Here is a 27951-nt window from a genome sequence, read left to right on the forward strand (position 1 = left end):
TAAATTATAAAGATTTATTCTCTGTGACTTTTAGGCATCTTCTCTTGAAAGGTCAATATATAGAACTTTATCCAACAGTACATAATTCCTATTGCACAATATACTGATGTTAACATCAATGGTATAAATGGTAATCGTTGATCTAATCCTAAACCTGGATGTATTAAACTGTTATATATTTCTAGTGGTACTATACCAAGAAGATATAATGTTTCTATTGTTGAACACAGTGGTAACTGGGTTAATGTCCAGGGTATTCTGAAATTAAAACAAAGATAAAATTGTAAATGCAAAGTATAATTTTATTTGGTGACTACAAGCCTATATTCACAATGGAAACATATTTTTGGGATGATAGGAGAATGCTTTGTTTTAAATTACGAACATTCATTTATCTAATTTTGTGATACTAGCTAGAAGTAACTATTTTTATGAATAGAAAGAAGGTACATTGTATTAGTCTAATACTCTTGACAATGTAAAAAAATGTAACCTAAAATAATCTCTACGAATTCAGAGTGTTCATTTAATTCTCAAAAGAACCCAATTCTGTCTGGAGACATTCTTTGATTCTTTTTGGAATTGTATAAAGGATAAATAAATTATCCTGTCTTATGCAATATGAATGAAATCAGGAAATGTAAATGAATTTAATTCATAATAGAAAATTGAAATTTAGAAGGAGTGCATCACTTACATGTCATAGTTTGAAAAATTTTCCAACAAATGCATAAACAGCACCTTTTTCAAAATATTTTTCATTTAAACCTTATTCAAGCCAGCAGTTGGATAAAGCAATTATAAGAAAACAAGTTGTTTGTGTATAACAGAAATTTTGCAACAAACTTCAGCTATGCAGTAGGCCATGTTTAAACAGTGTCAATACTTTCTCACACCTCAACCAGGCTATTTCATTTCAATCAAGCTATTTCACCTCAATCAGGCTTTTTCACCTCAATAAAGCTATTTCACCTCAATCAGGCTATTTCACCTCAATAAAGCTATTTCACCTCAATCAAGCTATTTCACCTCAATCAGGCTACTTCACCTCAATCAAGCTATTTCATCTCAATCAAGCTATTTCATCTCAATCAAGCTATTTCACCTCAATCAAGCAATTTTACCTCAATCAAGCTATTTCACTTGAGCAATATTGATTCCCAACAACTACCAATTGTTAAGGTAGTTCTTTATAAAATATGAATGGGAACTTGTCAAAAGGAAGAAAACATATCAATACTCATCAAGCCTTGACTTACCTATAGACATTTCCCAGACTATAGAATGAATAAACTGTATACAGCAACACCATACAGATCTTTATCACAGTTTCTGCAATAAAATCAAAGCACTGTAAGCGCTGTAGGCAGTTAACCAAAAACCAAGGCAAACGTAATTATGAAAACTGTGGCAATGTTGCTTCAATTTTTTTTTAAGATTTGAAAGAACAAACATTAAACATTCGTATATTGTACATTTATGTTCATTAAATGAATTGATTATTAAGGCTAATTAATTAATATTTCATCAAGGTTTTCAAAAGCAACTCATGATCATATATCAATGTAAATGACCCCCATCTTCACCCCCAAGTGCATGATGTTACTCCATACCAAGTTTGGAATAAAATGACAGGTGATTATAAAACAGTTGGTCAAACATTCTCGGGCTTTACACTGCTTGAAAGATTTATATGTTTTCTTTAAAATGAGCCATAAATGAAAATGATTATAGGCCAAGAAATAATTTAATAAACAATTAAAGTAAATTCAATAATCTAGACTCATTTTTTGGATCAAAATTTTTTTTATAATAAACAAGAAATAATTGTAACAGGATGCCGTTACGAAGTCTCCCAAACAAAGCCCCCATAATTCGTCATTCCCATGGTCTCCTGACATTGGGCAAAGTCCAGTTCATATTGGTTTGGTCTAGTAAAGTGATATGCATATGTGACACCAAGGAGATTGACCCTGTATGTCATTCAAATCTTTTTGAAATGATGAACAGGAATAAATACGGTTTAGGTGTGGGTATCTCGACCGTTTACAAGTTTTCAAACAGGAGGGGGTGCGGTGACCCCAGGGACTCCCCCTATATTTCATTTGATTTGTTATATTGTCCCATACATGAATACATATGGTTTAGGGGTGGGGATCTCGACCATTTCCAAGTTCTCAAACAGGAGGGGGTGGGGTGACCCCCAGGGACTCCCCCTATATTTCATTTGATTTGTTATATTGTTCCATACATGAATACATATGGTTTAGGGGTCGGGATCTCGACCATTTCCAAGTTCTCAAACAGGAGGGGGTGGGGTGACCCCAGGGACTCCCCAAATATTTCATTTGATTTGTTATATTGTCCCATACATGAATATATATGGTTTAGCATGTTTGAGGGTGGGGATCTTGACTGTTTACAAATTCTCAAACAAGAGGGGTGGGGTGTCCCCACGGACTCCCCCTATATTTCATTTGATTTGTTTTATTGTCCCATACATGAATATATATGGTTTAGGGGTGGGGATCTCGACCATTTCCAAGTTCTCAAACAGGAGGGGGTGGGGTGACCCGAGGAACTCCCCATATATTTCATTTGATTTGTTATATTGTTCCATACATGAATATATATGGTTTAGGGGTGGGGATCTTGACTGTTTACAAGTTCTCAAACAGGAGGGGCGGGGGTGTCCCCAGGGACTCCTATATTTCATTTGATTTGTTTTATTGTTCCATACATGAATGGATATGGTTTAGGGTTAGGGATCTCAACCATTTCCAAGTTCTCAAACAGGAGGGGTTGGGTGACCCCAGGGACTCGCCATATATTTCATTTGATTTGTTATATTGTCCCATACATGAATATATATGGTTTAGGGGTGGGGATCTCGACCGTTTACAAGTTCTCAAAAAAGGAGGGGGTGGGGTGACCCCAGGGACTCACTATATTTCATTTTGGATTTGTTTTATTGTCCCATACATGAATATATATGGTTATGGGGTGGGGATCTTGACCATTTCCAAGTTCTCAAACAGGAGGGGCTGGGTAGACACTGGGGACTCCCCCAAATTATTTTCATTTGATTTCTTTTATTGTCCCATTCAAGTATATATATTGTTTAGGGGTGGGGATCGCGACGGTTTACAAGATAAAAGTACATTTTCAAATTGAAGGGGGTTGGAATGACCCCCAGGGACTCACCCTACATTTTGGTTTATTTTTTGTATTGTCCTGTTCTCATTAATGAAGACTGCATGTGTCTATCACCTACTGTTTTCGAGAAATAGTCATTTGAAAATTTAAAAAAATAAAATCCCATAGGGTTCTATAGTAAACCCCTCCCTTCTTCAGGCCCCTCCAAATACCCTTAAATAGACCCCAATGCACAAACAAAAGATTAATGGCTCTGCTAGACATGTTAGTCTAATATTTTATGAAACCCTAAATAAATATGACAAACGGTCAAAGTTGTCTTCTTAGACGGGTTGAATGGATTCGGTCCGACTTGTCTCGGGGACGAGTTGTCCACATTACTTAAAACATCCCATCAACGTCGATTTCCGCATCTGTTTTCATGACCTCGTTTCATTCATAAAATAACAACAACCTTATTTGGCAAGATAAGTTAGAAATTACCACCCACTTATATAACTTTATTTCCTCTATCATAGAGATTTGTTGTACATGAACAATATTCCTGCGCATTTTGCCATTTGGGAAATATAAACGACTTGTAATTACCGATTTTCGGCGATGAACTATTTCATACAATTGTTCTTTGACATCGTAGCCAAAAGCACAGGGGATAATAAACTACGTACAGATTTCTATTGAGCACTACTTCCTATGTGCAACTTCAAAGGTTTTGGGTAGTTCGACGATCATTTAAAGTTTTTCTGGTCATATTTTTTGTATTCCAGAAATAAAAGTATTAAAAAAATGTCCAATTAGTTATAAATAACATAATAGTCAGCTAGATAGTAACAATGGCACGAATTTCAGCATTTATTGGGTAGAACACAAATCAAGGGTGCTCGCATAAGGCAGCTAAACTGCCTAAAAAATTGCATCAATCAAACTCTTTTTTTTTGTCATTTAGAGAATTTTGTATTGATTGCAAAAGTTATCCACAACTTTTCTGGTCTTTGAGCAATTTAGAGATGAACAAATTGTATAGACACTTGTGTATTGCTGAAGACAATACATTGATCTCTAAATGCCATCTTTTTTTGTAGCTGGGATTGATTCATTGGGATCTAGCACACATCTCCTTATTAATCAGATTCTTCAGTATAACATATTCTGGATTCATTCAATTTCGTGGGTACAAATTTTTGTGAAAAAAATGTACTTTTCTATAAATACCCTGTCAGGGATCAAACCCACAACCATTACGTTCGAGGGGAGGAAGCATGGTTTGGCTTTTTATCAATTTTGCATGACTTAAAAAAGAAGTTATTAAACTTGATAATGAACATTAAATTCAAAGATGGCAAAAAAAGCTGCCTGTTCATTTATTACAATCTTTGATAAACCAATTTTGAATGAAACAATGAATTAATGAAATCCAACTACCAAAAAAAAAAAAACATTTGGTTTACCTATTTCATACAAAAAGATAGTATTTATAATGACTGAGTATGCTTCCTAGCAACAATTCTAAATATTTGAATAATACAATGGAAAACACTGTCATAGTTTTGACTTGGTACACAGCTTTTTAACATAGCTTGGCTAAACCAGTTTTTACAACCCAAAACATAAAACTTATATGAGAGTCGTTCTTGGTACATGTATCAATACTTCTTATGCAATTTGGCATGTTATGCCAATTTTGATTGGATAACGTCTGCTATCAATTCGACAGTTGACGGTCAGAGTCATTGGCAACAACATTATGCAATCGCAGTTGATGTTTAATTATATTCGAAATGTTTATTTTTGAACATTTTAAGAGTATTGCACTAGAATAGAAATAGCAGTACTGTGCTTAAATAGTTGCCACTGTCAATTTTGGATTTGACTGGCAACTCTTCCAATACAGTACTGTTATTCATTGAATGGATTTTTTTCACTTACCTGCTTTTGTAAATATTAATGGAAATAATGAATAATGAGCCACCGTAGACAGAATGAGGAATAGCTGTGCATCTCTCTTCTTGTCCAATACCAATAAACTACAAAATAAAAAGTGTGGAACTAATTGGATAGTAAAAAACCATTCCTTCATTAAGGTTTAAGCCTTTGCTTAAGGTGTTAAAGGTGTAAATATAATCTTTAAGATGAAGAACAGCTATAAAAAGCTGTTGAAGTGTTCCTTTGCTTTGGCTTATGTTATGTGCATCTAAAAGTTTTGAGTCGTGAATTAATACACAATATCCCTTCTTTTGATTCTTTTTTTACTTGATATTATGCAATTTAAATCATAAATTTTGAAAATATGTGATTTGCTACAAAAGAGGATACAAAATACTTCATTTGTCAATCAACTGTATGTACAACTCTTGAATTGACCAAGAATGCCAGTTTTCCTGCCAAAGGTCATGGTTTCCTCTGGTACTCGGATTTCTTCCAGCAATAAAATTTGTCCACAATGAGTGCCGAAGGGGCGTGTAACACAACCAATCAATTAATCAATCAATCTACTAGTTTATTTTTTATGATAGTGTGTACACGGTAGGTATAGTGTCCGGCTAGGATCGTGGTTTTTCAAGTGATTTGATCAGGTTTTTTCAAGTGTGACCACTTTTTTTTCGAGTGAATATGATCAAAAATGAAAACAAACAGACTTACTGTCTGAAAAGACGTGATATAGAAGCTTGAGTTTAATATACAAGGATATACAAGGTGTGTTAGTATTTGAGATAAAAAGATATTATCAATACGACATTATTTTTTTCGTTCAAAAAGTTGAATTTATCCTTACAATGCTTTTATTCCAAAAAACAGAATAAAGCCATTTTTATACACATACCAATGCAAACATCGATGGAAATGCATACATGGAATCCATATATCCTTAGATATACAGACACTTTACAAAAATTCTTGTTGTTGCATTGAAAAACGATATTTTGAGACTAAATTCATTTCTATGTGTTCGGGTTTTTTCGAGAGCAGTCCGGGCTTTTTCGAGTGCGTCCGTTTTATCGAGTGATTATACTAATTTCCTATAGCTTAGAATGTTGTGTGTCAGTGTATTTACGTTTAAAAACAATAATAAAATGCTCCGCAGGGCGCAGCTTGATACGACCACAGAGGTCGAACCCTGAACAGTTGGGGCAAGTATGGACACAACATTCAAGCTTGATACAGCTCTGAATTTGGATTGTGATTAAATATTTGACACAGCATAGGTTTCTGACACAGAATGAATGTGGTCTAAGAACTTAAAAATTTTAAATTGGACATTCACCTATTATGGTCCAATATCCAAAATCTAAATACATGGTTAGATTCAGCATATCAAAGAACCCCAAGAATTCAATTTTTGATGAAATCAAACAAAGTTTAATTTTGGACCCTTTTGACCTCAATGTGGACAAAGTTGACAACGGGGCCCAAAAATCAAAAATCTAAATACATGGTTAGATTCAGCATATCAAAGAACCCCATATATTCAATTTTTGTTGAAATCAAACAAAGTTTAATTTTGGACCCCGATTTGGACCAACTTGAAAACTGGGCCCATAATCAAAAATCTAAATACATGTTTAGATTCAGCATATCAAAGAACCCTAAAAATTCAATTTTTGTTAAAATCAAACTAAGTTTAATTTTGGACCCTTTGGACCTTAATGTAGACCAATTTGAAAACGGAACCAAAAATTAAGAATCTAAATACACGGTTAGATTCGGCATATCAAACAACCCCAATAATTCAATTTTTGATGAAATCAAACAAAGTTAAATTTTGGACCCTTTGGACCTCAATGTGGACCAATTAAAAAACGGGTCCCACAATCCAAAAACTTAATACACAGTTAGATTCAGCATATTAAAGAACCCCAAGAATTCAAGAATAAAACCCCATTGAAATTGATCAAGAAATAAGCAATTTATACGAAGTATCTTCTTTTGCACAATACTGTGCAATTGAATATTTCTTGCTATTGCGCAATACTGTACAATAGACAATTTCTTGCTATTGCGCAATATTGTGCAATTGAAGATTTCTTGCTATTGTGCAATACTGTGCTATTGAAAATTTCTTGCTATTGCACAATACTTATTATATAATAATTTACACATCCTGTTTGGTGTGTATCTCCTACCATATCATTATTATTTGCTTTTAAATATAAATCAGAAATAACCAACTTAAAATGGAAAATTTCAAAAGAAAAAAAAAAGGAAAAAAAGAAAAGAAAAAAAATCCCCCCCCCAAATTTTTTGAACCCCCTTATGATTCATCACCCCCAAACTCAATCCCAGCCTTCCCTTTGTGGTATGGTACCTTGCAGTACAATTTCAGAGAGATCCATACACTTGAACACAAGTTATTGTCTGGAAACTAGAAAAATGCTTATTTTTGGCCCCTTTTTGGCCCCCAATTCCTAAACGTTTCGGACAATTACCCCCAAACTCAATTCCAGCTTTCCCTTTGTGATATGGAACCTTGTAGTACAATTTCAGAAATATCCAAACACTTACACACAAGTTATTGTCATGAAACTAGAAAAATGCTTGTTTTTTGCCCTTTTTTTGGCTCCTTATTCCTAAAATTTTGAGGCAATTACCCCCAAAATCAATTACAGCCTTCCCTTTGTGATATGGAACCTTGTGGTACAATGTCAGAGAGATCCATACACTTACACACAAGTTATTGTCTGGAAGTTACAAAAATGCTTATTTGTGGCCCCTTTTTGGCCCCTAATTCCTTAACTGTTGGTACCATAACCCCCAAAATCAATCCCAGCCTTCCTTTCGTGGTATTGAACCTTATGGTAAAATTTCATGGAGATCCATTCACTTAAACTAAAGTTAGAGTGCGAAAACCAATGTGTCTTCGGACGACGCCGGACGACGACGACGATGATGCCAATGTCATACCAATATACGACCAAAAAATTTTTAATTTTTGCGGTCGTATAAAAAAGGGTTCAAATTATGTACTTTTTAAGGCACGAAACCAATGCATTCATCAGTTTAATAAAGGTGTACTAACACTTAGACTTTATAAACAAGTATCAGCCATCTGTATATATTGTTGTTTGTCACATCTAATAAATTACATGTACAGTATATATTCAAGATGTCAACAATCTAATGTAAGCACAGACAATTTGGATTGAGACGTACGTACAAAGAGTGAATTAAGCTGATGAATTATTCATTTCATTGTTAACTATATATGAAATTTAATTCAGATGTTATTGTCAATGGGAATAAAGACTGGTCAGATAAAGTGTCTTTTAGTAGAATATTTTTTATTACATATAAAAAAAGAAGATAATGAGACAACTCTCCACAAGAGACCAAATGACACAAAAATTAACAACTATAGCTCACCGTACGGCCTTCAACAATGAGCAAAGCCAATACTACATAGTCAGCTATAAAAGGCCTCGAAATGACAAATGTAAAACAATTCAAACGAGAAAGCTAACGGCCTAATTTATGTTAAAAAAATAAACGAAAAACAAATATGTACACATCAACAAACGACAACCACTGAATAACAGCTCCTGACTTGGGACAGGCACATACATACAGAATGTGGCAGGGTTAAACATGTTAGCGGGATCCCAACCCTCCCCCTAACCTTGGACAGTGGTGTAACAGTACAACATAAGAACGAACTTTAAAAATCAGTGGAAAAAGGCTTAACTCATCAGATGGATACAAATAGAAATACATCTAACAAAAACAAATGCATTTTTCTGATTCTTACTCCGTATCTTAATAAAACAGCTGCGCCATGGGCGCATGATACGCTTGATATCAAACTCGGAGCATCGTTTAATATTATATTGAAATTAAATAAATCGAGTTGATATCAAGCGATATCCATTATCACTCGTTATGAAACCTATAAATAATTTCTCAATGTCATATAAAAAATTTATAAAAAAAACTAAAAGGGAGGTAACCTTAATCTATATAAAGCAGTCACCAAAGTTTCATTAAAACTCCTCAAAGCACTTTAAAAATATTGTCCGAAAAATGTAAAATCACCCCTTTTTAGCTCACCTGGCCCTAAAGGGTCAAGTGAACTTTTCTCATCACTTGGCGTCTGTCGTTGTCCGTCGTCGTCCATTAACTTTTACATTGTGTCGTCCCGTGATGCTCAGATATATACGTCTAGAGTTTTAATTGCTGTTGAACAGATCACAATCTGAGCAGCTTAATAACTGTATTTTAATGTTAAGGATAGCGGATCATGTGCAACGCAAACATTTTTTACAGAAATCTTCTCCTCTAATACTTATGGAACAAGTTCATTATAGATAGAGATAACTGTAAACAGCAAGAATGTTCAGTAAAGTAAGATCTACAAACAAGTCACCATCACCAAAACAGAGAATTTTGTCATGAATTATATTCTTGTTTTTAATGTAGAAGAGTGTCCATTGTTTAATATACACTGCAGCACATAGACCAAGGTGAGCGACACAGGCTCTTTAGAGCCTCTAGTTTGTTTAATAAAATCCTATAACTCGAAAACGTAAAATCTAAAATTTATAAAATTCGAAAGGGAGGATACCTCAATAGATAAAAAAAATTCAAGGAAGTTTCATGTAAATTGGTTACAGTGTTTTTTAGTTTTGTCCGACATGCTGACGACGGACGGACAACGGTATACCATAATACGTACCGTATAAAAACTCAGGGGTTCACCACAAAAGATATTATCAACTGTGACAACAAAAATACCATAAAATGAAGTTGAAAAGATTATGAGTCTCCTGCACTATGTTCTTATAAGACCTTTTTATAAAGGATCCAATAATTTCTAATTTAATACTGGAAAGTTGTGGTAGAACGTTTTCTGAACAGAAAACTTGCATTAAATTGAAAAAGGTTAATTTTGATCAACGTAGTTATATGTTTTGGTGATTTTTTGAGAATATATGATATTTTCATTCATTAAATTACATTAATATACTAGAAAAGTCATTTTTTTAAAGTCAGAAATAACTTTTTTCTTATTAAAATTTTCGTTAAAAAACCCGGACGGTTTCACAGTTCCTCTCGAAAAAGCCTGGACAATAACAAACACTGAATTTAATGGTTAAATACAAGGAAATTTTGCTTCTTTGTTACTCAAAACATGTATAGTATTCAAAATAAGATGGGTAATCACGTAAAAAACTATTATAATTACGAATTAGTAGTTAATTGACCTGATCGCATGTTTTATCACTAAAAAAAGCCCAATCTACACTTGAAAAAATGGACAGATTCACTCGAAAAACCACGATCCTAGCCGGACACTATACCTACCGTGGTGTAGTACAAAATATATAAAAAATCACATGTATTTTATCTGCAAAATTTTAAGGAACATCAGGTTCTATTTTACTTAATATATTTTATAGAGGACTAGGAGAGCTGGTATTTATATTAGTTTGTTTTCACTGTTCTCTTTATTTGTTATAGTGCAAAGAAATACCATCTATTTGCAAATTACCTGAATGGAATGGTTATAATGAGAATGGCTTTTTCATGAACATGCCAGGCAAACATATACGATCCAAATCCACATAAAACAAGACATCTTAGGAAACTCTTTGGTCCTTTGGGATAAATCCAAAGGTGTAATACTGCTGGCTGAAAATAAGCAAAATAATGAATTAACAAAATACATTACTATCCTTATGTACATACATGTCAATATAAAAATAAACCAATTATTATACATTTCTGTGTGCACTTTTCTAGACAAATTTATGTGTGACAAAAATGAAAAATATACAATTTTCAATGCTTTCAATGTTTATTATGGTAATCTATTAGAAATTTAACCATATAGATAATACATTGTATTATAAATTGCTGAGTAAAATGTATACAAGGTTGAAATTTTTGTGGAACAAACAGAATTTCCAGCTTGTTTTTTTTTTCTTCTTCGAATTTTACACAAAATATAATGAATGGCAATTATTTTTTACAGTCATATGCAAAATTCTGTAGTTAAAAAACATGAGTGAAACATTTAAATCAACAAAGTTATGAATTAAATCATACAACCAAGTATGGATTTATGGAGATTAATTTTCATTGAAATGTAATCAGTATTTAACATGCAAGACCCCAGACTTACCAGTATAGATAAACCTGTTAATACAAGTGTGACTAAAGGTGATATAGATGGAAGCACTGTGTGTTGAAACTCCTGTACAAGTCCTCCTGTCATCATGGCTGATCCTGTGTCTGATATATTCAGTAAATTATATTTTTTGCCTACAAAAAAGTTATATATATATAAATTAGAAATTCCCCAAAAGTATGAAAATACAACCAATGTGTTATTGACCTTACCAAGAAAGAATGACAAAAATAAGACTTAGTTCTGTTCTCAGGGTCCACTAGTACGGTACAACAATGAACTTTTGCACTAATGCAAATAAATGTTATTCACATATCAACCAAAAAATTAGATTTATTACCTTACACTGTCAGAGATTTATTTCTTGCAAAAATTAAAGATGAGTTTCGTATATCGTACTACATGTAATGTAATTTCAATACGTTTTATTTATTTAAGTAAGCAAAATATTCAACAAATCAACAACATAAATTACTGCAACACATCTAGCAAAAATTCAATGGGAGTATTTTAAATGAGGGACAAGATGGTCAAATTGTTTAAGTTGTTTGTTAACATTTACCTTTACAAATCACTTTAGCCTTTCACTATGATGTGGTGTTTGGTGCACAAAAAATACATGATTTACTAGTATTTGATATGGTTGAGTCAGTGAATTACTTAATGTTGTAGGGTTGAGTCGGTGAATTACTTAATGTTGTAGGGTTGAGTCGGTGAATTCCTTAATGTTGTAGGGTTGAGTCGGTGAATTACTTAATGCTGTAGGGTTGAGTCGATGAATTACTTAATGTTGTAGGGTTGAGTCGGTGAATTACTTAATGTTGTAGGGTTAAGTCTGTTCTTGCTAAAAGCAATCAATTTAAAGTTGGTAACTTGCTAAAGGTCATAGGGGTGAGGAAATTACTTGCTATAGATTATTGGGTCATTCAATTACTTTTTAAAGGTTACAGATATTAGTTAGTTATGTACGCACTAAAGGTTAAAGTTTACTTAGTAATTGCTTACTATTAATTCATTAGTTGTGATATTGTCAAAACATTTTAAATATGATTTAGTAAAAGCATACTTGAATTACCAACAGACATATACAAAATTTCCTTCTGATTATCATTAAAACTTATAAGGTATCTTTTCTTTATAAAACCTTGAATGTGTAAGTCTACTAAGAGTTTGGTATATATTTTTGAAAGCATACATTAGTTATTGTGACAGATTTGAAAATTACATTAATTTTTTTAACAAGTTAAAGTTCGATAACTCTTGATCAACTTTACTATAAATCAACAAAAACACAAGGTTGCTAGTCTTCAAAGAACCTTATATTGTGTAAAGTTTTGGTGTAATTTCCCCCCAAGATATGCCAAGATGGATGGAAAAATTTAAAATAACTGTAAACCATAATACATGTTGCATGTTTACCCATCTGGTACATACAAATTAGTGTGCATATTGAATGGTGAAACTAGTTATAAATAGATATGGAGAAGAGGTTTTACTATGCTTAAAAACATTTCCTTTATTTTGAAATATAATATATATAAACTTACAAAATAAAGTAGCTGCTTTGTCAACAACATTATATAATGCATAGAAATTTGGTGCCCAGTATGCATGACACAAACCTCTTTTAAAGGGAAATAACCTTGAAAGAACTTGTGGGAGCTGGTCCTGAAGTAAAAAGAAACAAAATGCTTAATTACAAAGTCTTATGTATGTTGAATTAAATTATAATTATCAAATTATAAATACTTTAAACAAAAGATACATGTATCACAAACACACATAAATCCTCATAATAAACAATACAATGTGTTTTCTATATGTCCTATACAAATGTGTTCAATAGTGTATGAAGATCAAAAGAGTGCAATATACCAAATTAAAGAAAACAAAATGGAATGTATTGATCATAATAAATTGGTTAACAATTTAAGTGTCAAGTGCCAGGTTACTCTTTATCATCTAGTTAGCAGAAATATTGTATAACAATCGAAGGCTTTTTGCCATTGAACCACACTAAATTACATGAAAACTGCCTACATTTAACTTGAAATGATGGTATCTTTGTCCTGTGGATAATATAACATATCAACATATATAGTTAACAAGAAAAGCTGTGACAGTAAGGGGTTCAATGCAGAACAAAAACCAATTAAGAGGATCAATATTCCACTGCAGTAACTGCCTGAGCCCAGTATAATGCTGAGAGGGATTAATGAAACCGTTCATACATATATACATGTATACGAATGTTACATCATTAATTTGCAATATGTTTTGGAAAAGTCAACTAATGCCTTACAAAATAGAAATTTAATAGTGATAGCAAAGGCACTTTCAATTAATTGGCTAAAAGCTGGACTTTCTCATCCAAAAAAAGATAATTGGTAGCCTGATTTACAAAATGATAAAGCACTGTATCTTCTTCTCTGCAATTTCATTTGAAGCATAAATAGATATCAATTGATTTGTTAAAAAAAAATCAATGTACATTTACTTTCTTACATATTTAGACCAAAAAATCTTACCATCAGCATGAATGGCCCAAATGACAGACAAAATACAGATATTACCACAAAACCAAGCATGATAATTCGTATGAACGAAAATGTCCTCCAGGAAATTTTAGCTGCTACACCTGTAAAGATATAAAATTAAATGTAATTTTATTCCAAGATAAGATTCACAAACATTTAGTTATGTTCTTTTAGTATCATGGCCTCCAATAGACATAATAAAATCAGGTTATGGGAATGCAATGCAAATATAGTTCTAATCCCAATGTTTTGCAGATATTGTAGAATTTTCATTGCTCCTCCTTTTAATATCTCAATTACAACATCTTTGCTTCTGTTTTGTTATGTAGAGCATGGGCTTTGGAAAAAAATGTTGGATGTTTTAATAAAAAAATGTCAAAAGTCTACTGAACATACAATAACTTATTTCTACTAGCAATTATCAAATTATATTACAGCAGTTTTTGCTCTTATGTCAGAATAGCCCTATTTACCATCACTCTTGAAACAGTAACACCTGAGGAGGTATACAAAATATGCAGGTGCTACATACAGGTAGATGTGTTTAAAATTAAGTAGTGCAGCAAACCATAGTGCTCCTTCTATATTTCTCCCCTGAAATAGGAATTTATTTATTATTAGACTATGGGAGATAACTCTTAATGATAAATGTGGCAAGGTTATATAGAGTATTAGGTTTTAATGTTAATTTACTTTTTATATTTACAGCAATTGTAATTCGTAGTCCTCTATAAATTCAGATAGATAAATACCTATTGATTTATATGCTTTCTTTTGGTCCTTGAAAAGAACAGGAATCTTAAGTTGTCTTTGTATTCAGTATAACACATCTCAATTATGCTTTTTACTAAATTACAATTACAGATACACACACACAAATTCATTTAAATGTTTGAACAGAGGTTAACCAGTATAAGAAAGCTGACGCCATATCTCTGATTGTTTCTGTTTAATTCATTCATATAACAGAGACAATTTACAAGTTGACATAATGTATATACACTTGCATATCGGTGAAAATGTGTGTTGCCTTCTAGATGTCTTTTGATTATTTTTGTTGTTGGGTTGATGTCTCATTGATGCATACCTATAACTTTATTCATTCATTAAAGTCATATGAAACGAGTTTCTCGAAATTTTAACGTTATTGAAATTATTGAACCAATGCATGCATATATAATTAACTAAGTCTTGCATGCACGTTTTTTATATTTATTACACATCTATAACGTATTATCAACATAAAATGTTTCATTCAGTGGTTGTTGATCGCAAGGTAATTAATTTTCGAGTTTGATGCCGAAGTTGACCGGATCGTGCCATTGATAAACAATAAAAACAAAGCACTTGGAAAGCGTGACAGATAAATGAATTGAAAGAGCCATGACATTTGTTTTTATATTTTCATTGCATTCCCATTTGTTAATTAAACAAATTCCTTCACAGTTGTTAAATGATTTGCTGTATAAAATTTGTTCTTTACATCACGGTTTTCCCATCGCACTTGCACTGTGCGGTGGTCCAAGTTATAACAAGAGGTCTCGTAGTTAAGGTCACTGTATACGGAAAAATATCGGCAAAATATTGTCTGGGAAGTTTTACTGTGCGTATTACTGTGTGTTTGTTTATTCTTCATTGGCTAGAGGTATAGGGGGAGGGTTAAGATCTCACAAAACATTTTTAATCCAGCCGCATTTTTGGGCCTGTCCCAAGTCAGGAGCCTCTGGCCTTTGTTAGTCTTGTATTTTTTAAAAATTTTGGTTCATTTAAATTTTTTGGAGTTTAGTGTGACGTACATTTTCATTGAACTAGCACACATTTTGTTAAGGGGCCAGCTGAAGACTGCCTCCGGGTGCGGGATTTTCTCGCTGTGTTGAAGACCCATTGGTGCCTGTTTTCTGCTGTTTGGTCGGGTTGTTGTCTCTTTGACTCATTCCCCATTTCATTCTCAATTCTAATAATTCAATATTGGTATATTTATGTAGATTTTGATAATATAAAGTATTTTCTTTAAAAAAAAGTTTACGTTCACTTCTTTTAGAGTAAAACTTAGCCTTTCAAGTATATAAAACATGTTCCAACTTTTTTTTTAAATTTGAAGTTTCATATGACTTTAATGTGTGTAAGACACATTGTTTATATTACTTGTATCCTCATACAAACCTCATATAATCTTGTTATAGATAACAGCAGTAATCCAAACAGGAAACCATTATACTGAAAATGGATGTCTGAAAACTGTTATGGAAACTTGATATCAAATACATCAGAACTATTTTGTGATTTTCTTACATGATTACACATGCTTTCAGTTTGACTAATTAGTTTTCCTTATATCCATTTACACAGCCTCTCAATGAAAAGTGAAAAGTTATCACCTTTGGCTTGATAAAGATGGTTTATTTATCATTTAGGACCATATGGTATCTTTTAAAATGGATTATTTCACATTTCTTAAATTATCCAGAAAACTTCAAATGATTTTTATTGGTGAGTTTTAATTACATGAACATTCACCCCTAACAATCTTGAATCAAACTTGTTAGATGTGCATAAACCATAAAACATAAAATATAATGAGTTTTATGATTTATATTTTTTAGACTAAACATTTCCTTGAAGGTCATCAATGAGCTACAGCCAATTACTCAGTACAAACTCACTTTCCATGTGTTTTAATACACTTGGTAAACTGATTTATTGTTTTTTACTTAAAACACATTAGCAAATATTTCATAATAATCAGAACAAGAATTTAACAAGTCTTGAACAATAGGCTATATTATATCATATATCACGCTTTAAATCAAACATCATTAGATGACCATTTGATAAGGATACGATCAACTATCATCAACCCAGCATTACAAATCAGTAAAGATGTAAGTATTAAATATGGTGAACTAAAAATGTCGCAGTTGTTGTCATCTTTTCTTTGCAGCTTTATACATTTTGTACAAAATCTGAAAATATGATCAATTAAAAAATATTACAACTTAAAAAAATCAAAGCACGAAAGCGCTGTAAAGGCAGTTAATTACAGGTTGTGTGTATTTTAAGTCGTTATATCATTATCTTGCATAGTACAGTGTACTTATCAGAGGTGGCTTTCAGTATTTAAGATTTAGAGTTCTCCCTTATGATATTGAATAAGTTTTATGAATGTCATATTCTGAGCACCATATGAAGGCGATTGTTCTCACTTGTTTATGAACTAGTGCATTATGTCCAGTTTGTACCTTTTTTATCTATGTTTATAGTCAAATTAGTTTTCAAAGGTACCAGGATTATAATTTAATACGCCAGACGTGTGTTTCGTCTACATAAGACTCATCAGTGACGTTCAGATCAAAATAGTAACAAAGCCAAACAAGTACAAAGTTGAAGAGCATTGAGGAATGAGGACCCAAAATTCCAAAAAGTTGTGCCGAATACGGCTAAGGTAATCTATTCCTTGGATAAGAAAATCCTTAGTTTTTTCATTGGCAATCATAACACATCTCCTTATTTATATAATGATCTATATTCAACGACCTCAGGTACAAAAAAAATGTATGTAACTAAACTATGATGGGAAACCTTTGACTTCTTTCTTTATATAAACTTTTGATTTGGTACCATAGAACTATGTAGAGTAAATGTACATTGCAACATGTCAACTGTTTCAACTCCAAGCAAAATTATATTTCCAAGCATAAAGTAATTTATGAATGAAATAAAATGCTCCGCTGGGGTGCAGCTTGATACGACCGCAGAGGTCGAACCCTGAACAGTTGGGCAAGTATGAACACAACATTCAAGCTTGATTCAGCACTGAATTTGGATTGTAATTAAATATTTGACACAGCATAGGTTTCTGACACAGAATGAAAGTGGTCTAAGATACTTAAAAAAATTTAATTTACCTATTCAAACCATATTATTATTATTTGCTTTTATATATAAATCAGAAATAACCAATTTAAAATGGAAAATTTTAAAGAAAAAAAAGGAAAAAGAATCCCCCCCCCCAAATTTTTTGAACCCCCTTATGATTCATCACCCCAAAACTCAATCCCAGCCTTCCCTTTGTGGTATGGTACCTTGCAGTTCAATTTCAGAAAGATCCATACACTTGAACACATGTTATTGTCTGGAAACTAGAAAAATGCTTGTTTTTTGGCCCCTTTTTGGTCCCAAATTCCTAAACGTTTAGGGCAATTACCCCCAAACTCAAACCCAGCTTTCCCTTTGTGATATGGAACCTTGTAGTACAATTTCATAAAGATCCATACACTTACACACAAGTTATTGCCATGAAACTAGAAAAATGCTTGTTTTTTGCCCCTTTTTGGCCCCTAATTCCTAAAATTTGGAGGCAATTACCCCCAAAATCAATCCCAGCATTCCCTTTGTGATATGGAACCATGTGATACAATGTCAGAGAGATCCATAGACTTACACACAAGTTATTGTCATGAAACTAGAAAAATGCTTGTTTTTTTCCCCTTTTTGGCCCCTAATTCCTAAAATTTGGAGGCAATTACCCCCAAAATCAATCCCAGCATTCCCTTTGTGGTATGGTACCTTGCAGTACAATTTCAGAGAGATCCATACACTTGAGCACAAGTTATTGTCTGGAAACTAGAAAAATGCTTATTTTTGGCCCCTTATTCCTAAACTTTTTGGGCAATTACCCCCAAACTCAATTCCAGCTTTCCCTTTGTGATATGGAACCTTGTAGTACAATTTCATAAAGATCCATACACTTACACACAAGTTATTGCCATGAAACTAGAAAAATGCTTGTTTTTTGCCCCTTTTTTGCCCCTAATTCCTAAACTGTTAGGACTATAACCCCCAAAATCAATCCCAATCTTCCTTTTGTTGTTACAAACCTTGAGTTTAAATTTCATAGATTTCTATTTACATTTACTAAAGTTATTGTCCGGAAACCAAATGTCTTCGGACGACGCTGACGACTACGAAGACGACGACAACGTGATACCAATATACGACTGCAAAATTTTTTGCAGTCGTATAAAAACCAGAAATAATAAATGTTACCCCCAAATTCAATCCCAGCATTCCCTTTGTGATACAATGTCAGAGAGATCCATAGACTTGCACACAAGTTATTGTCATGAAACTAGAAAAATGCTTGTTTTTTGCCCCTTTTTGGCCCCTAATTCCTAAAATTTGGAGGCAATTAACCCCAAAAATCAATCCCAGCATTCCCTTTGTGATATGGAACCTTGTGGTACAATGTCAGAGAGATCCATACACTTACACACAAGTTATGTCTGGAAGTTACAAAAATGCTTATTTTTGGCCCCTTTTTGGCCCCTAATTCCTTAACTGTTGGTACCATAACCCCCAAAATCAATCCCCACTTTCCCTTTGTGGTATTGAACCTTATTTTAAAATTTCATTGAGATCCATTCACTTAAACTAAAGTCAGAGTGCGAAAACTAATGTGTCTTCGAGAGACGACGCCAACGCCATACCAATATACGACCACAAAAATTTTTTTGCGGTCGTATAAAAAGGAGTTCTGATTAAGAAATAAACTGATTCGCTGAGCGCAGCTGGATACACCCGCAGAGGTACTACCCTGAACAGCTGGGGCAAAAATGGACTCAATATTCAAGCTTGATACAGGTCTGAATTTGGATTGTAATTAAATATTTGACATATTAATGTTTCTGAATAAATGTAGTCAATGAACTTGAAATCAGTTATATGAATTGAATTTATATTCAATTAAAGATTTCTTGCTGTTGTGCAATACACTGTGCTGTTGTGCAATACTTAATAAATCTGTTGTCAGACTATAAACAAATAAAGTTCAATTTCTTCTCAATGTCATATTTGAAATTTATGAAAATCAATAGGGAGATTACATCAATAGCTATAAATAATTCACCAAAGTTTCATGTGAACTGCTTAAAGCATTTTTGAGTTGTTGTCCAAAAACTGGAAAATCCCCCCTTTTTTAATGAATAAAACCCCTTAACTCAGAAATGTAAAATCTAAAATTTATAAAATTCTAAAGGGAGCTTACGGATTGATAATTTAGTCTTAGATGCAAGATTTTTTTATCAGTTATTAGTAGCTTTGAACTAGCTGTCAGTAACTGCGAGTACTCTCAGATTTGTACTTAGTGTCTTTTTGTTGTTTGGATGTACAACTACCTGACCACGTCCACTTGTATTTGTATTTATCCATCTGATGAGTTTAGCCTCTTTCAACTGATTTTTATAGTTCTTTCTTATATTGTACTGTTACACCACTGTCCCAGGTTAGGGGGAGGGTTGGGATCCCGCTAACATGTTTACCGGTAAGCCCGCCACATTCTGTATGTACATGTACATGTATGTGCCTGTCCCAAGTCAGCAGCCTACAAAAGTGTAATTCAGTGGTTGTCGTTTGTTTATGTGTTGCATATTTGTTATATTTGTTCATTTTTTTACATAAAATAGGCCATTAGTTTTCTTGTTTGAATTGTTTTACATTGTCATTTCTGGGCCTTTTATAGCTGACTGTGCGGTATGGGCTTTGCTCATTGTTGAAGGCTGTACTGTGACCTATAGCTGTTAATTTCTGTGTCATTTGGTCTCTTGTGCATGTGTGGAGAGTTGTCTCATTGGCAATCATACCACATCTTCTTTTTTATATTTACATCAACAGATATAAAAAATTCACCAAAGTCAAGTTGAGACAACAAAACTTAGTTGTAAGATCTCTGAATTTTTTTACACGGTACGAGTTTTTCTCATTGTTGGAGATAGTACGGTGACAGTAACACCTGTAACTGCTTAAACCCATTTCTTATGCACTTTAGTTTGATAAACTCACTGAATATCATACCACATCTCCTTATTTTTATATGCATTACAATTTACATGTGCATGTAATTGTAAATATATATATATCAGAACAAAATTCATTGCGTCACTTTTATTTATGCATCCTTTGGCACAATACAAGTTCTAAAATTACACAACATAAAACAACTAAATGTTATTTCAGATGAAAGTTTTGTTTCAGTTCCATTCATAGGATTTATTAGAATTTTGTATGTTTTGCCAAGTCCAATAATTTGCTCTATGTGACATAGAGACATAGTTGACTAAATCACCAGGTGTCGAACATTCAAGAATTTTCAGTGTTTCTGTTTTTATTTGATGAAAAGGTTGCCTGAGCTCTAGGTTTTATCACGGGATAATCTGTGCTGTCAATAATAATCCAAGTCGTAGGAAACTTTAATTTGAAGTTGGATGGTGAAAAATACCTGACTAAACCACTAGATGGCCAAGTGTTAGCCTCACACCACTGTTTAGACATAAAAACAATCCATGTATACACAATATTCTTAACACTAGATTCAATCTAGAATCTAGACAGTTCAAAGTTGGTTGTATGATGCCTCAATTTCATCAAAGTCATAAAAAAACTGATTTTCAACTGACACCCTATCAATTTGAAATATATGTATCTCAAACAATGTGCTGCTGGACCAAGTGTGGTCAAAACAAATAAAAATTTAGTATACAACTCTAAACCGGTATAAAAATGCATGGCTGTGTCACGTGTCTTCATTTCAAAATTCTCTGCTGAAAACATAGGCATTGATGGTGTTTGCGTAATTCCATCTGTGAAGCTCAACATTAGCTCTGCAGTTGGTGGTGGACAGTCATAAATCCTTTCTGCAGTATGAATGACTTCTTCAGGAAAACCAACTTTACAATCAAAACTTTCCTCTAGATTTCTACTACAATATTCATCAAGTTTAGTTCTTTTGTTTTCACAGGAAACTGCCCTGATTTTTCTTTTTGCGGACGATTCAGTCTCTTGCTTGGTCCAGGAAAATAGGCTGGGAATTGCTGTAGACTTAAGTCTCTGTATGGTGGGTTTGCGCCCTGAAAAAGGTTATAAAACATTAGTTTTTTTATAATTAAATGAACTTCCATTAGCAATGTATACTTTGTACTACCTGGCGAAATATTAACTAGATTTATTCATTACAATCTGGATAAAACTATGTTTGCCTGATTCAATGTATGTTATGTAAATCCAAAGGACAAACAATGAGAGACGTATGCAACAAACGTACATTGTTTGTACCTAAATAACTATAATATATATGAGAGCATGTCATTGATTTGTTCCTGTTAACATTGTCATTGATATTTTTCAAGAAAGTCTATGAGGCATAGCTTATGCATTCCTGTCATTACTACATTAGCATAATTACTGCTAAAATAATTCTCAGTATGATATACCTCTTGTAAGAAATAATTGTAGCAATCACCAAAAAATCTCAAACAGATCACATTGAATCGTAATCCAAAAAATTATGACGTCTTGAATTACCCACCCACTTTTATTCTAAAACGATAATTGCGGTTGTAAACAGACTTTGGTTTATTCGCATGGCGATTACATATATAACTATATATTTCACAAAGAAAATAGAGTTTTACCATGAATAGTTTCCTGCACGTAGTCTTTTTCAGTAAAACGTGCCTTGCAAACAACAGCTGATTGAGATGGACTCCACGATATCATCGTGTTCTCGTCCAATCTGCGTATGGGCCATGGCGTTGATCCAACTTTTCCTTCTTTTTAAGTCATTTGGAAATGCATGTCCTCCTCTTAAATGACATCCAGGTACACAACAACAAGTATTTGGCATCGTTAATTAAAAATATAACTGAAATAGTTGCACAGTGCAGAAACCGGAAGAAGAGGAACAGGATCTGCTACCACGGCGCCACCTATTCAGGAACGATAATTTGCTACTTTATAACTGCGAAAATAACGTTAGACGGGTTCACGTGCATAAACAGAAATGCGCTTTAAATTGTATAATATAATTCATGTTCAGTCGACCTTTAATTATTATATCAACGACTGAAATGATTTATAAACATCTAGATTGCAGATAACACTCGAAATTAACCCGAGCTCTTTCCACACGGAATTCAAACAATTCTAGTTTGTCAATCGGTTGACTGCTTATAATGCAAAATACTAATATATCAAAAGTTTTTAAAACTAACAAAACACAATGATCGTTTCTCTATTTCCCAATGTAAATGAAATAAAACAAAATACATTTTATATCGCAATAAGAAGAGGAGAGAATTCAACATTTCCGGATCTACTTGGAGTCTAATGACCCCCCACGTAGATAATTTGGATATCGCGGAAGGAAGGATTAACCCGGCAACTAGAAAGGCATTAAAGCACTGCCTTTAAAAAACTACATAATTTAATTTTTGATTAATATACCAGTACAGTCAAACCTGCATTCAACAGTCATCATTGGTACAAGGAAAAAGTGACTGCATAAGATAAGTTACCATTAAATCAGGGTCGCAACTTGGCAGTGAATCAGAATTTTGTGTTCCTGTCCTTAAGGTAGATGGGGTGTCTAAATTATAATCCATAGAATTTTTTAATAATTTGCCAAAATGTAGTTTATATCATGCTTTTTAAAAAAAAATAATAAAAAGAATGGGTCACGGGGCTTATTTTCACGCTACAGGTTGTGCAAAATTGACAGATTTTGTATAGATTATGCATGGAAAATCCAATTTTCTGCCATAAAACGAAAACTACACCATAGAACTTTGAGATAAAATATGAGAAGATAGCTCTAATATTATGCTTTCAGATAAGAAAAAGAAAAAATAGGGTCACTGGACCCGTTTTCTTGCTACATAATAAAATAGGTAAATTCCTAACACATTCTATTGTAAAAGTAACTTTATCTGAATTATCTGCCCTTACATTTGAGTTGCCTCCCCTTATGTGGCAAAGTTGGAAAAAATTGAATCAAACAAAAGTATTCTGTTTTTTGTAAAATACAACCATAAATATGATAAAACATGTCATTTTCTATATTGAAATGAAAATTCTTACACATGAATTACCTACTACTCTCAAAAAGTTGCACATTTTCTTAAAGATCTAGACCGATTGTTTTCTGGTATTTCAAAATCCAAGATGGAGGAAGACACCCTATCTACCTTAATTGTTGTTTACTTAATCAAGAGTACCATTATAGCAATATGGACTATACATGTACATGTATTGTTATAAATTATTGAATGTATTGTTATAAATTATTGAATGTATTGATATAAATGACATTTAATGTGTAAAACAAGATTTAAGTGACATTTAAAATATTTCAAATTCATAACCAAACTTACATTATTTTTTTTTTAATTTCTATTGTTTCACACACATGTTCCACATATTTCAACCCCTATTTTTTTAATTTTTTTTTATAAATGACAATTAAATTTTTTTCCAAAATTTTATGATATGCTCAAACAAGAAGCATAATGTACCAACTCTTTCACTGCATAAATGAATATAAAATCTGTAAGTACAACAGATAGTCTTTGAAACAGCACTGTGGCATCTGATCTGTAGTCAACGTTTTCCACTTTCAACATTTCTGGGTCAAAAAATTGTGCAATCTGTGACAGCAGATATTCTAACCAGGCAAAGAAAGGGGGATAATCCAATGTCCATTCTGATGTATCCTTTAATAAGAGAAAATGTAAATTAATTATTTCCTATACATGTATAAGCAAACACTTCTTAACATACATGTATATTCTCTTGGAAATTGTTCATGCTATTTTACCAAATTCATCTTCTCCTTGGTACTACTGAATCTGTCAAAATAATTTTTCTTACACAAGTTTTAGTTGTTAAAAACTAGCAAGTTTTGTCAATTATGATCAGAGTACAATGCACCTAGCAAGGAGTAGTGGTCAAATTCACAACTTCAGTGTTGACAGACTGATGATCAATGTAGATGAACTGCTTAGACCACTCTGCCACCCAGTCAACACTATTCAATTTGTTCAATGTATATATGATAAATTATTTATGTCTTTTTCCATCAATTCTATACTATTAAATTTGGAGACCCAAAATTTTTAGCCGGTTTGTCTCCGAGCCGACGATCGTCTGAAGTATTACATAATAATAAATAGTTAGTGTATGTAATGTACTTTATAACTTCATACTGTAATTGCTTTAATAAGCGTAGCTTAATTAATTAAACCCCAAACAAAGTTCCATAGCTGGTTCCTTACCATCTACGTATTGTAAGGAGACTAAAATGGCTTTGTATTCAATTTGTCTTCAATTTATGACAACTCGGCCACAGCCAACTTGCACCACTCAAACACTCTAATTATTAAAACTTGCATCACTTTATCAAACTCACACCACTCAAAAAAAGAAAAAGAAATATAACAAAATGAAAGAAATGTATTTAATCATTAGATTGTTTTCTTCTTTTCTTAGTAAATTCCTCCTTTCTCAGAGCACCTGTGTCACACCGAGACAGAACTCGCACCACTCGAAAAAAAAAATACTACAAACTCGCACCACTGAAGAAATGTTTTAAATCATCAGAGAGTTCTAGATTATCTTCTCTTAGTTATTTCCTCCGTTCTTGGAGCACCCGTATCACACAGAGACAGAACTTGACATGCACCTTTCGGAAAAAAAAGAAATACTACAAACTAGCACCACTGAGAAATGTTTTCATCATCAGTGTTCAAGGTTGTCTTCTTCTTATCTGAGTTATTTCCTCCGTTCTAGGAGCACCTGTGTAACACCAAGACAGAAGCTACTAATTGGACATTCAAACTCCTATGGATGAAGAACTGACAAACTAATCAAAATTATCAACATAATGCATCAGTGCATAAAAACAGTTTGAGAAACACGAACCAAGCTGTGTATCACCATAAACATTTCAAGTAGTCTTTTTACAAGCTTATTCACAAGGTAACAATCTACATGGAAATTTTACCTTAACTTGACATATTATTCTGACTCTAGGCCAACCAGTTGTTGCTTTTACTCCTATAGGTGTGTATATGATGCCAACCAAGAAACAAAGCATATCAATAAAAATTTTCCAAGTGTTTAGTTTGACCTTGCTGTTAAGTTTGACCTTGCTATTTCAGAGTACTTACTTATCATGCTTATGGCCACCCACACTTCAGATAAACAAGCTAGTATCAGATCACCAGGCTTGTCACTTGGTTAAATTAAAGTGTTAGTTTTTCTTAAAGGTATACAAAAAAATACTTTTTTTTTTCAAAACTCACCTCATAATACCATTTGCTAATTGGAAGACTATGTGTGATTGCCAACCAATTTCTGTGAACATCAAAATCAGTGGATTTGCTGAAATAAAAAGGGGTTAGGATATATGTTTTCATCATTATCATAGTTCTATACATGTATATAACATCTCAACTTTATTTCGCATTTAAGAGTTGTTGAAATTCATTTTGAATTTGTCAGTCCTTGTGGATTATGCATCATTTTTTGTAGTCATGTATAGTCCTTGTCAAGAGTTTTCCATTCAGGACTTACAGTAATCGCTTTTGGGATTCTGAGTCTGAAGTGATTTGCTGATTTGGCCGCCTCAGAATTGCTTATCAAGCCCTATCATGTCTATTCGGGAAAATTTTTGCTAACTACGTCACACAAAACAAGCACCTTTTACACCTATAGCAACAATCCGTAATCCTGAAGAAAGTAGTAATTGATTAGAAGACATATAAGCCTTTCAGAATTCCTTAAAATTGTAAAATACCTTTCCTTTAAACATGTTAAGGTTCATCATAACAAATGGACAAAAATGGCTGTATTTCCACATCAAAAACTACTCTGAGTACAGACTTACCTGTCCAGTTGGAAAAGTTTTAATGCCTGGCATCCACTAGATATATAAAAGTTAAATGCATTTTGTGTTTCAGAAAGTTAAAATCTTTTTTGGATTATGATGGCCATTTTTTTTCCTTTCTGCAGAAGGTGTGAAATAAACTAAGTTGGGATAAAACTTTGAGATGCTCCCTCTCAGGTAAAAACTGTATTGTATTGTATTGATTGTCCTTGATTGACACAGACAATAGGTATCTACACAACTATAGGTGAGTTAAAGGGTTTAACTGAGTGGACAGTATCAAAGTAATTCAGGTGTTTGTTTATTTTTACACCTGCTGCAGAAAGGAAAAAAAATGCCCATCAAAATCCAAAAGTGATTATATCTTTCTGAAACAAAAAATGCATTTAACTTTTATATATCTAGTGGATGCCAGGCCTTAAAACTTTCCAAACTGGACAGGTAGGTCTGTACACAGAGTAGTTTTGAGGTGTAAATACAGCCATTTTTGTCCATTTGTTATGATGAACCTTAAAGGTAGTTATAGATCCATTTTGTCCCAAATTAATCAAAAGTATGCCATTTTGTTAACAATTCAAGTTTTTCTCGTGTGATCTGTGTTGTAAAGCACAGAACTTTTCCGTCAGTTTTTCAACAAACTGGTTTTCAGGTACCATTGAAAAGCACTATCCCGAAAATAGGATTTGTCCTTTTTTCTTTAGTTTTTCGTATTCAAATTAGACAAAACAATGTGGCCGTCTACCATGTCTACAGACCAAGAACATTATAAATTTTACAAAATGGATCTATGACTATTGTTTAAAGTAAGGAATTCAAAAATTTTAAAAGATTCTGAAAGTCAAATATATGTCTTCTAATCAATTATTACTTGCTTCAGGTTTACGGAATGTTGCTGTAGGTGTAAAAGGTGCCGAGTCGATGTGATGTTGACATTGTTGTTGGCAAAAATTTTCCCAAATAGACTTGATAGGGCTTGATAAGGGATCCTGAGGGAGCCAAATCAGAATCCCTAAAGGGATCAGACTTACACTTACAGAACTGATGAAATTATTTCAACATCTCTGTGTTTCATACTAGTTTAAACATGTTCAATTTTCTCTCTTTTTTAAAGTTTGAGCCACTTGACAAATGGACAAAAAGGCTATGACCTATGTTTACCCCTAGATAATTAATTTGAGCACAAATGGTTTTTTTTTTTTCATTTTAGTTTTTTGTGATAGGGGGAGGTAATTCCATTATTGAATAGGTTTTTGTTTTTTTCTTTAGACTTCATTCAATATATTTTGTCCTTGCACAAATTTTATTAACAGTTTTAAAAAGCCTGTCTTATTTATGGCAAAAAATATTTCAAATACACACTAGGACGGAAATAAAAGCAATTTTGAGCATGTTACAATGCCAACAACCATCCACCACGTCTCCAT

The 27951-nt window shown here is 32.9% G+C and overlaps 1 protein-coding gene and 1 long non-coding RNA gene across 3 annotated transcripts; both read right to left on the reverse strand.

The window, feature by feature from the left end:
* LOC127706429 (probable dolichyl pyrophosphate Glc1Man9GlcNAc2 alpha-1,3-glucosyltransferase) lies at nt 1-27951 on the reverse strand. Of its 2 annotated transcripts, XM_052211059.1 has the most exons (13): nt 27887-27951; nt 25944-26022; nt 24160-24353; nt 16654-16775; nt 15976-16043; nt 14286-14406; nt 13804-13913; nt 12823-12943; nt 11270-11409; nt 10637-10776; nt 5083-5180; nt 1260-1332; nt 1-258 (listed from the first exon to the last, which is right to left on the reverse strand). In XM_052211059.1, exons 1-13 carry the CDS (start codon nt 27949-27951, stop codon nt 15-17), a joined length of 1575 nt encoding a protein of 524 aa, XP_052067019.1. In that variant the 3' UTR covers nt 1-14. The 2 variants fall into 2 exon arrangements, with proteins under 2 accessions (XP_052067019.1, XP_052067020.1); XM_052211060.1 differs by lacking the exon at nt 27887-27951 and having other exon boundaries at nt 24198-24353.
* LOC127706454 (uncharacterized) lies at nt 20737-23060 on the reverse strand. The gene is made up of 2 exons (XR_007984464.1): nt 22278-23060; nt 20737-21713 (listed from the first exon to the last, which is right to left on the reverse strand). It is a non-coding gene; the product is annotated as an uncharacterized LOC127706454 (long non-coding RNA).

The sequence above is a fragment of the Mytilus californianus genome, unplaced genomic scaffold (genome assembly GCF_021869535.1).
Source record: "Mytilus californianus isolate M0D057914Y unplaced genomic scaffold, xbMytCali1.0.p SCAF_6, whole genome shotgun sequence".
Classification (NCBI taxonomy): Eukaryota; Metazoa; Mollusca; class Bivalvia; order Mytilida; family Mytilidae; genus Mytilus; species Mytilus californianus.

Bases quoted from the DNA above. Each gene is read 5' to 3' on its own strand.
- LOC127706429 (XM_052211059.1), bottom strand. From the start codon at position 27,951: ATGGAGACGTGGTGGATGGTTGTTGGCATTGTAACATGCTCAAAATTG. The intron at 5,181-10,636 runs GTAATTTGCAAA...TTTATTTTGTAG, and splicing joins ATTATAACCATTCCATTCAG to TTTATTGGTATTGGACAAGA. The intron at 259-1,259 runs GTAAGTCAAGGC...TTTTAATTTCAG, and splicing joins AGTCTGGGAAATGTCTATAG to AATACCCTGGACATTAACCC.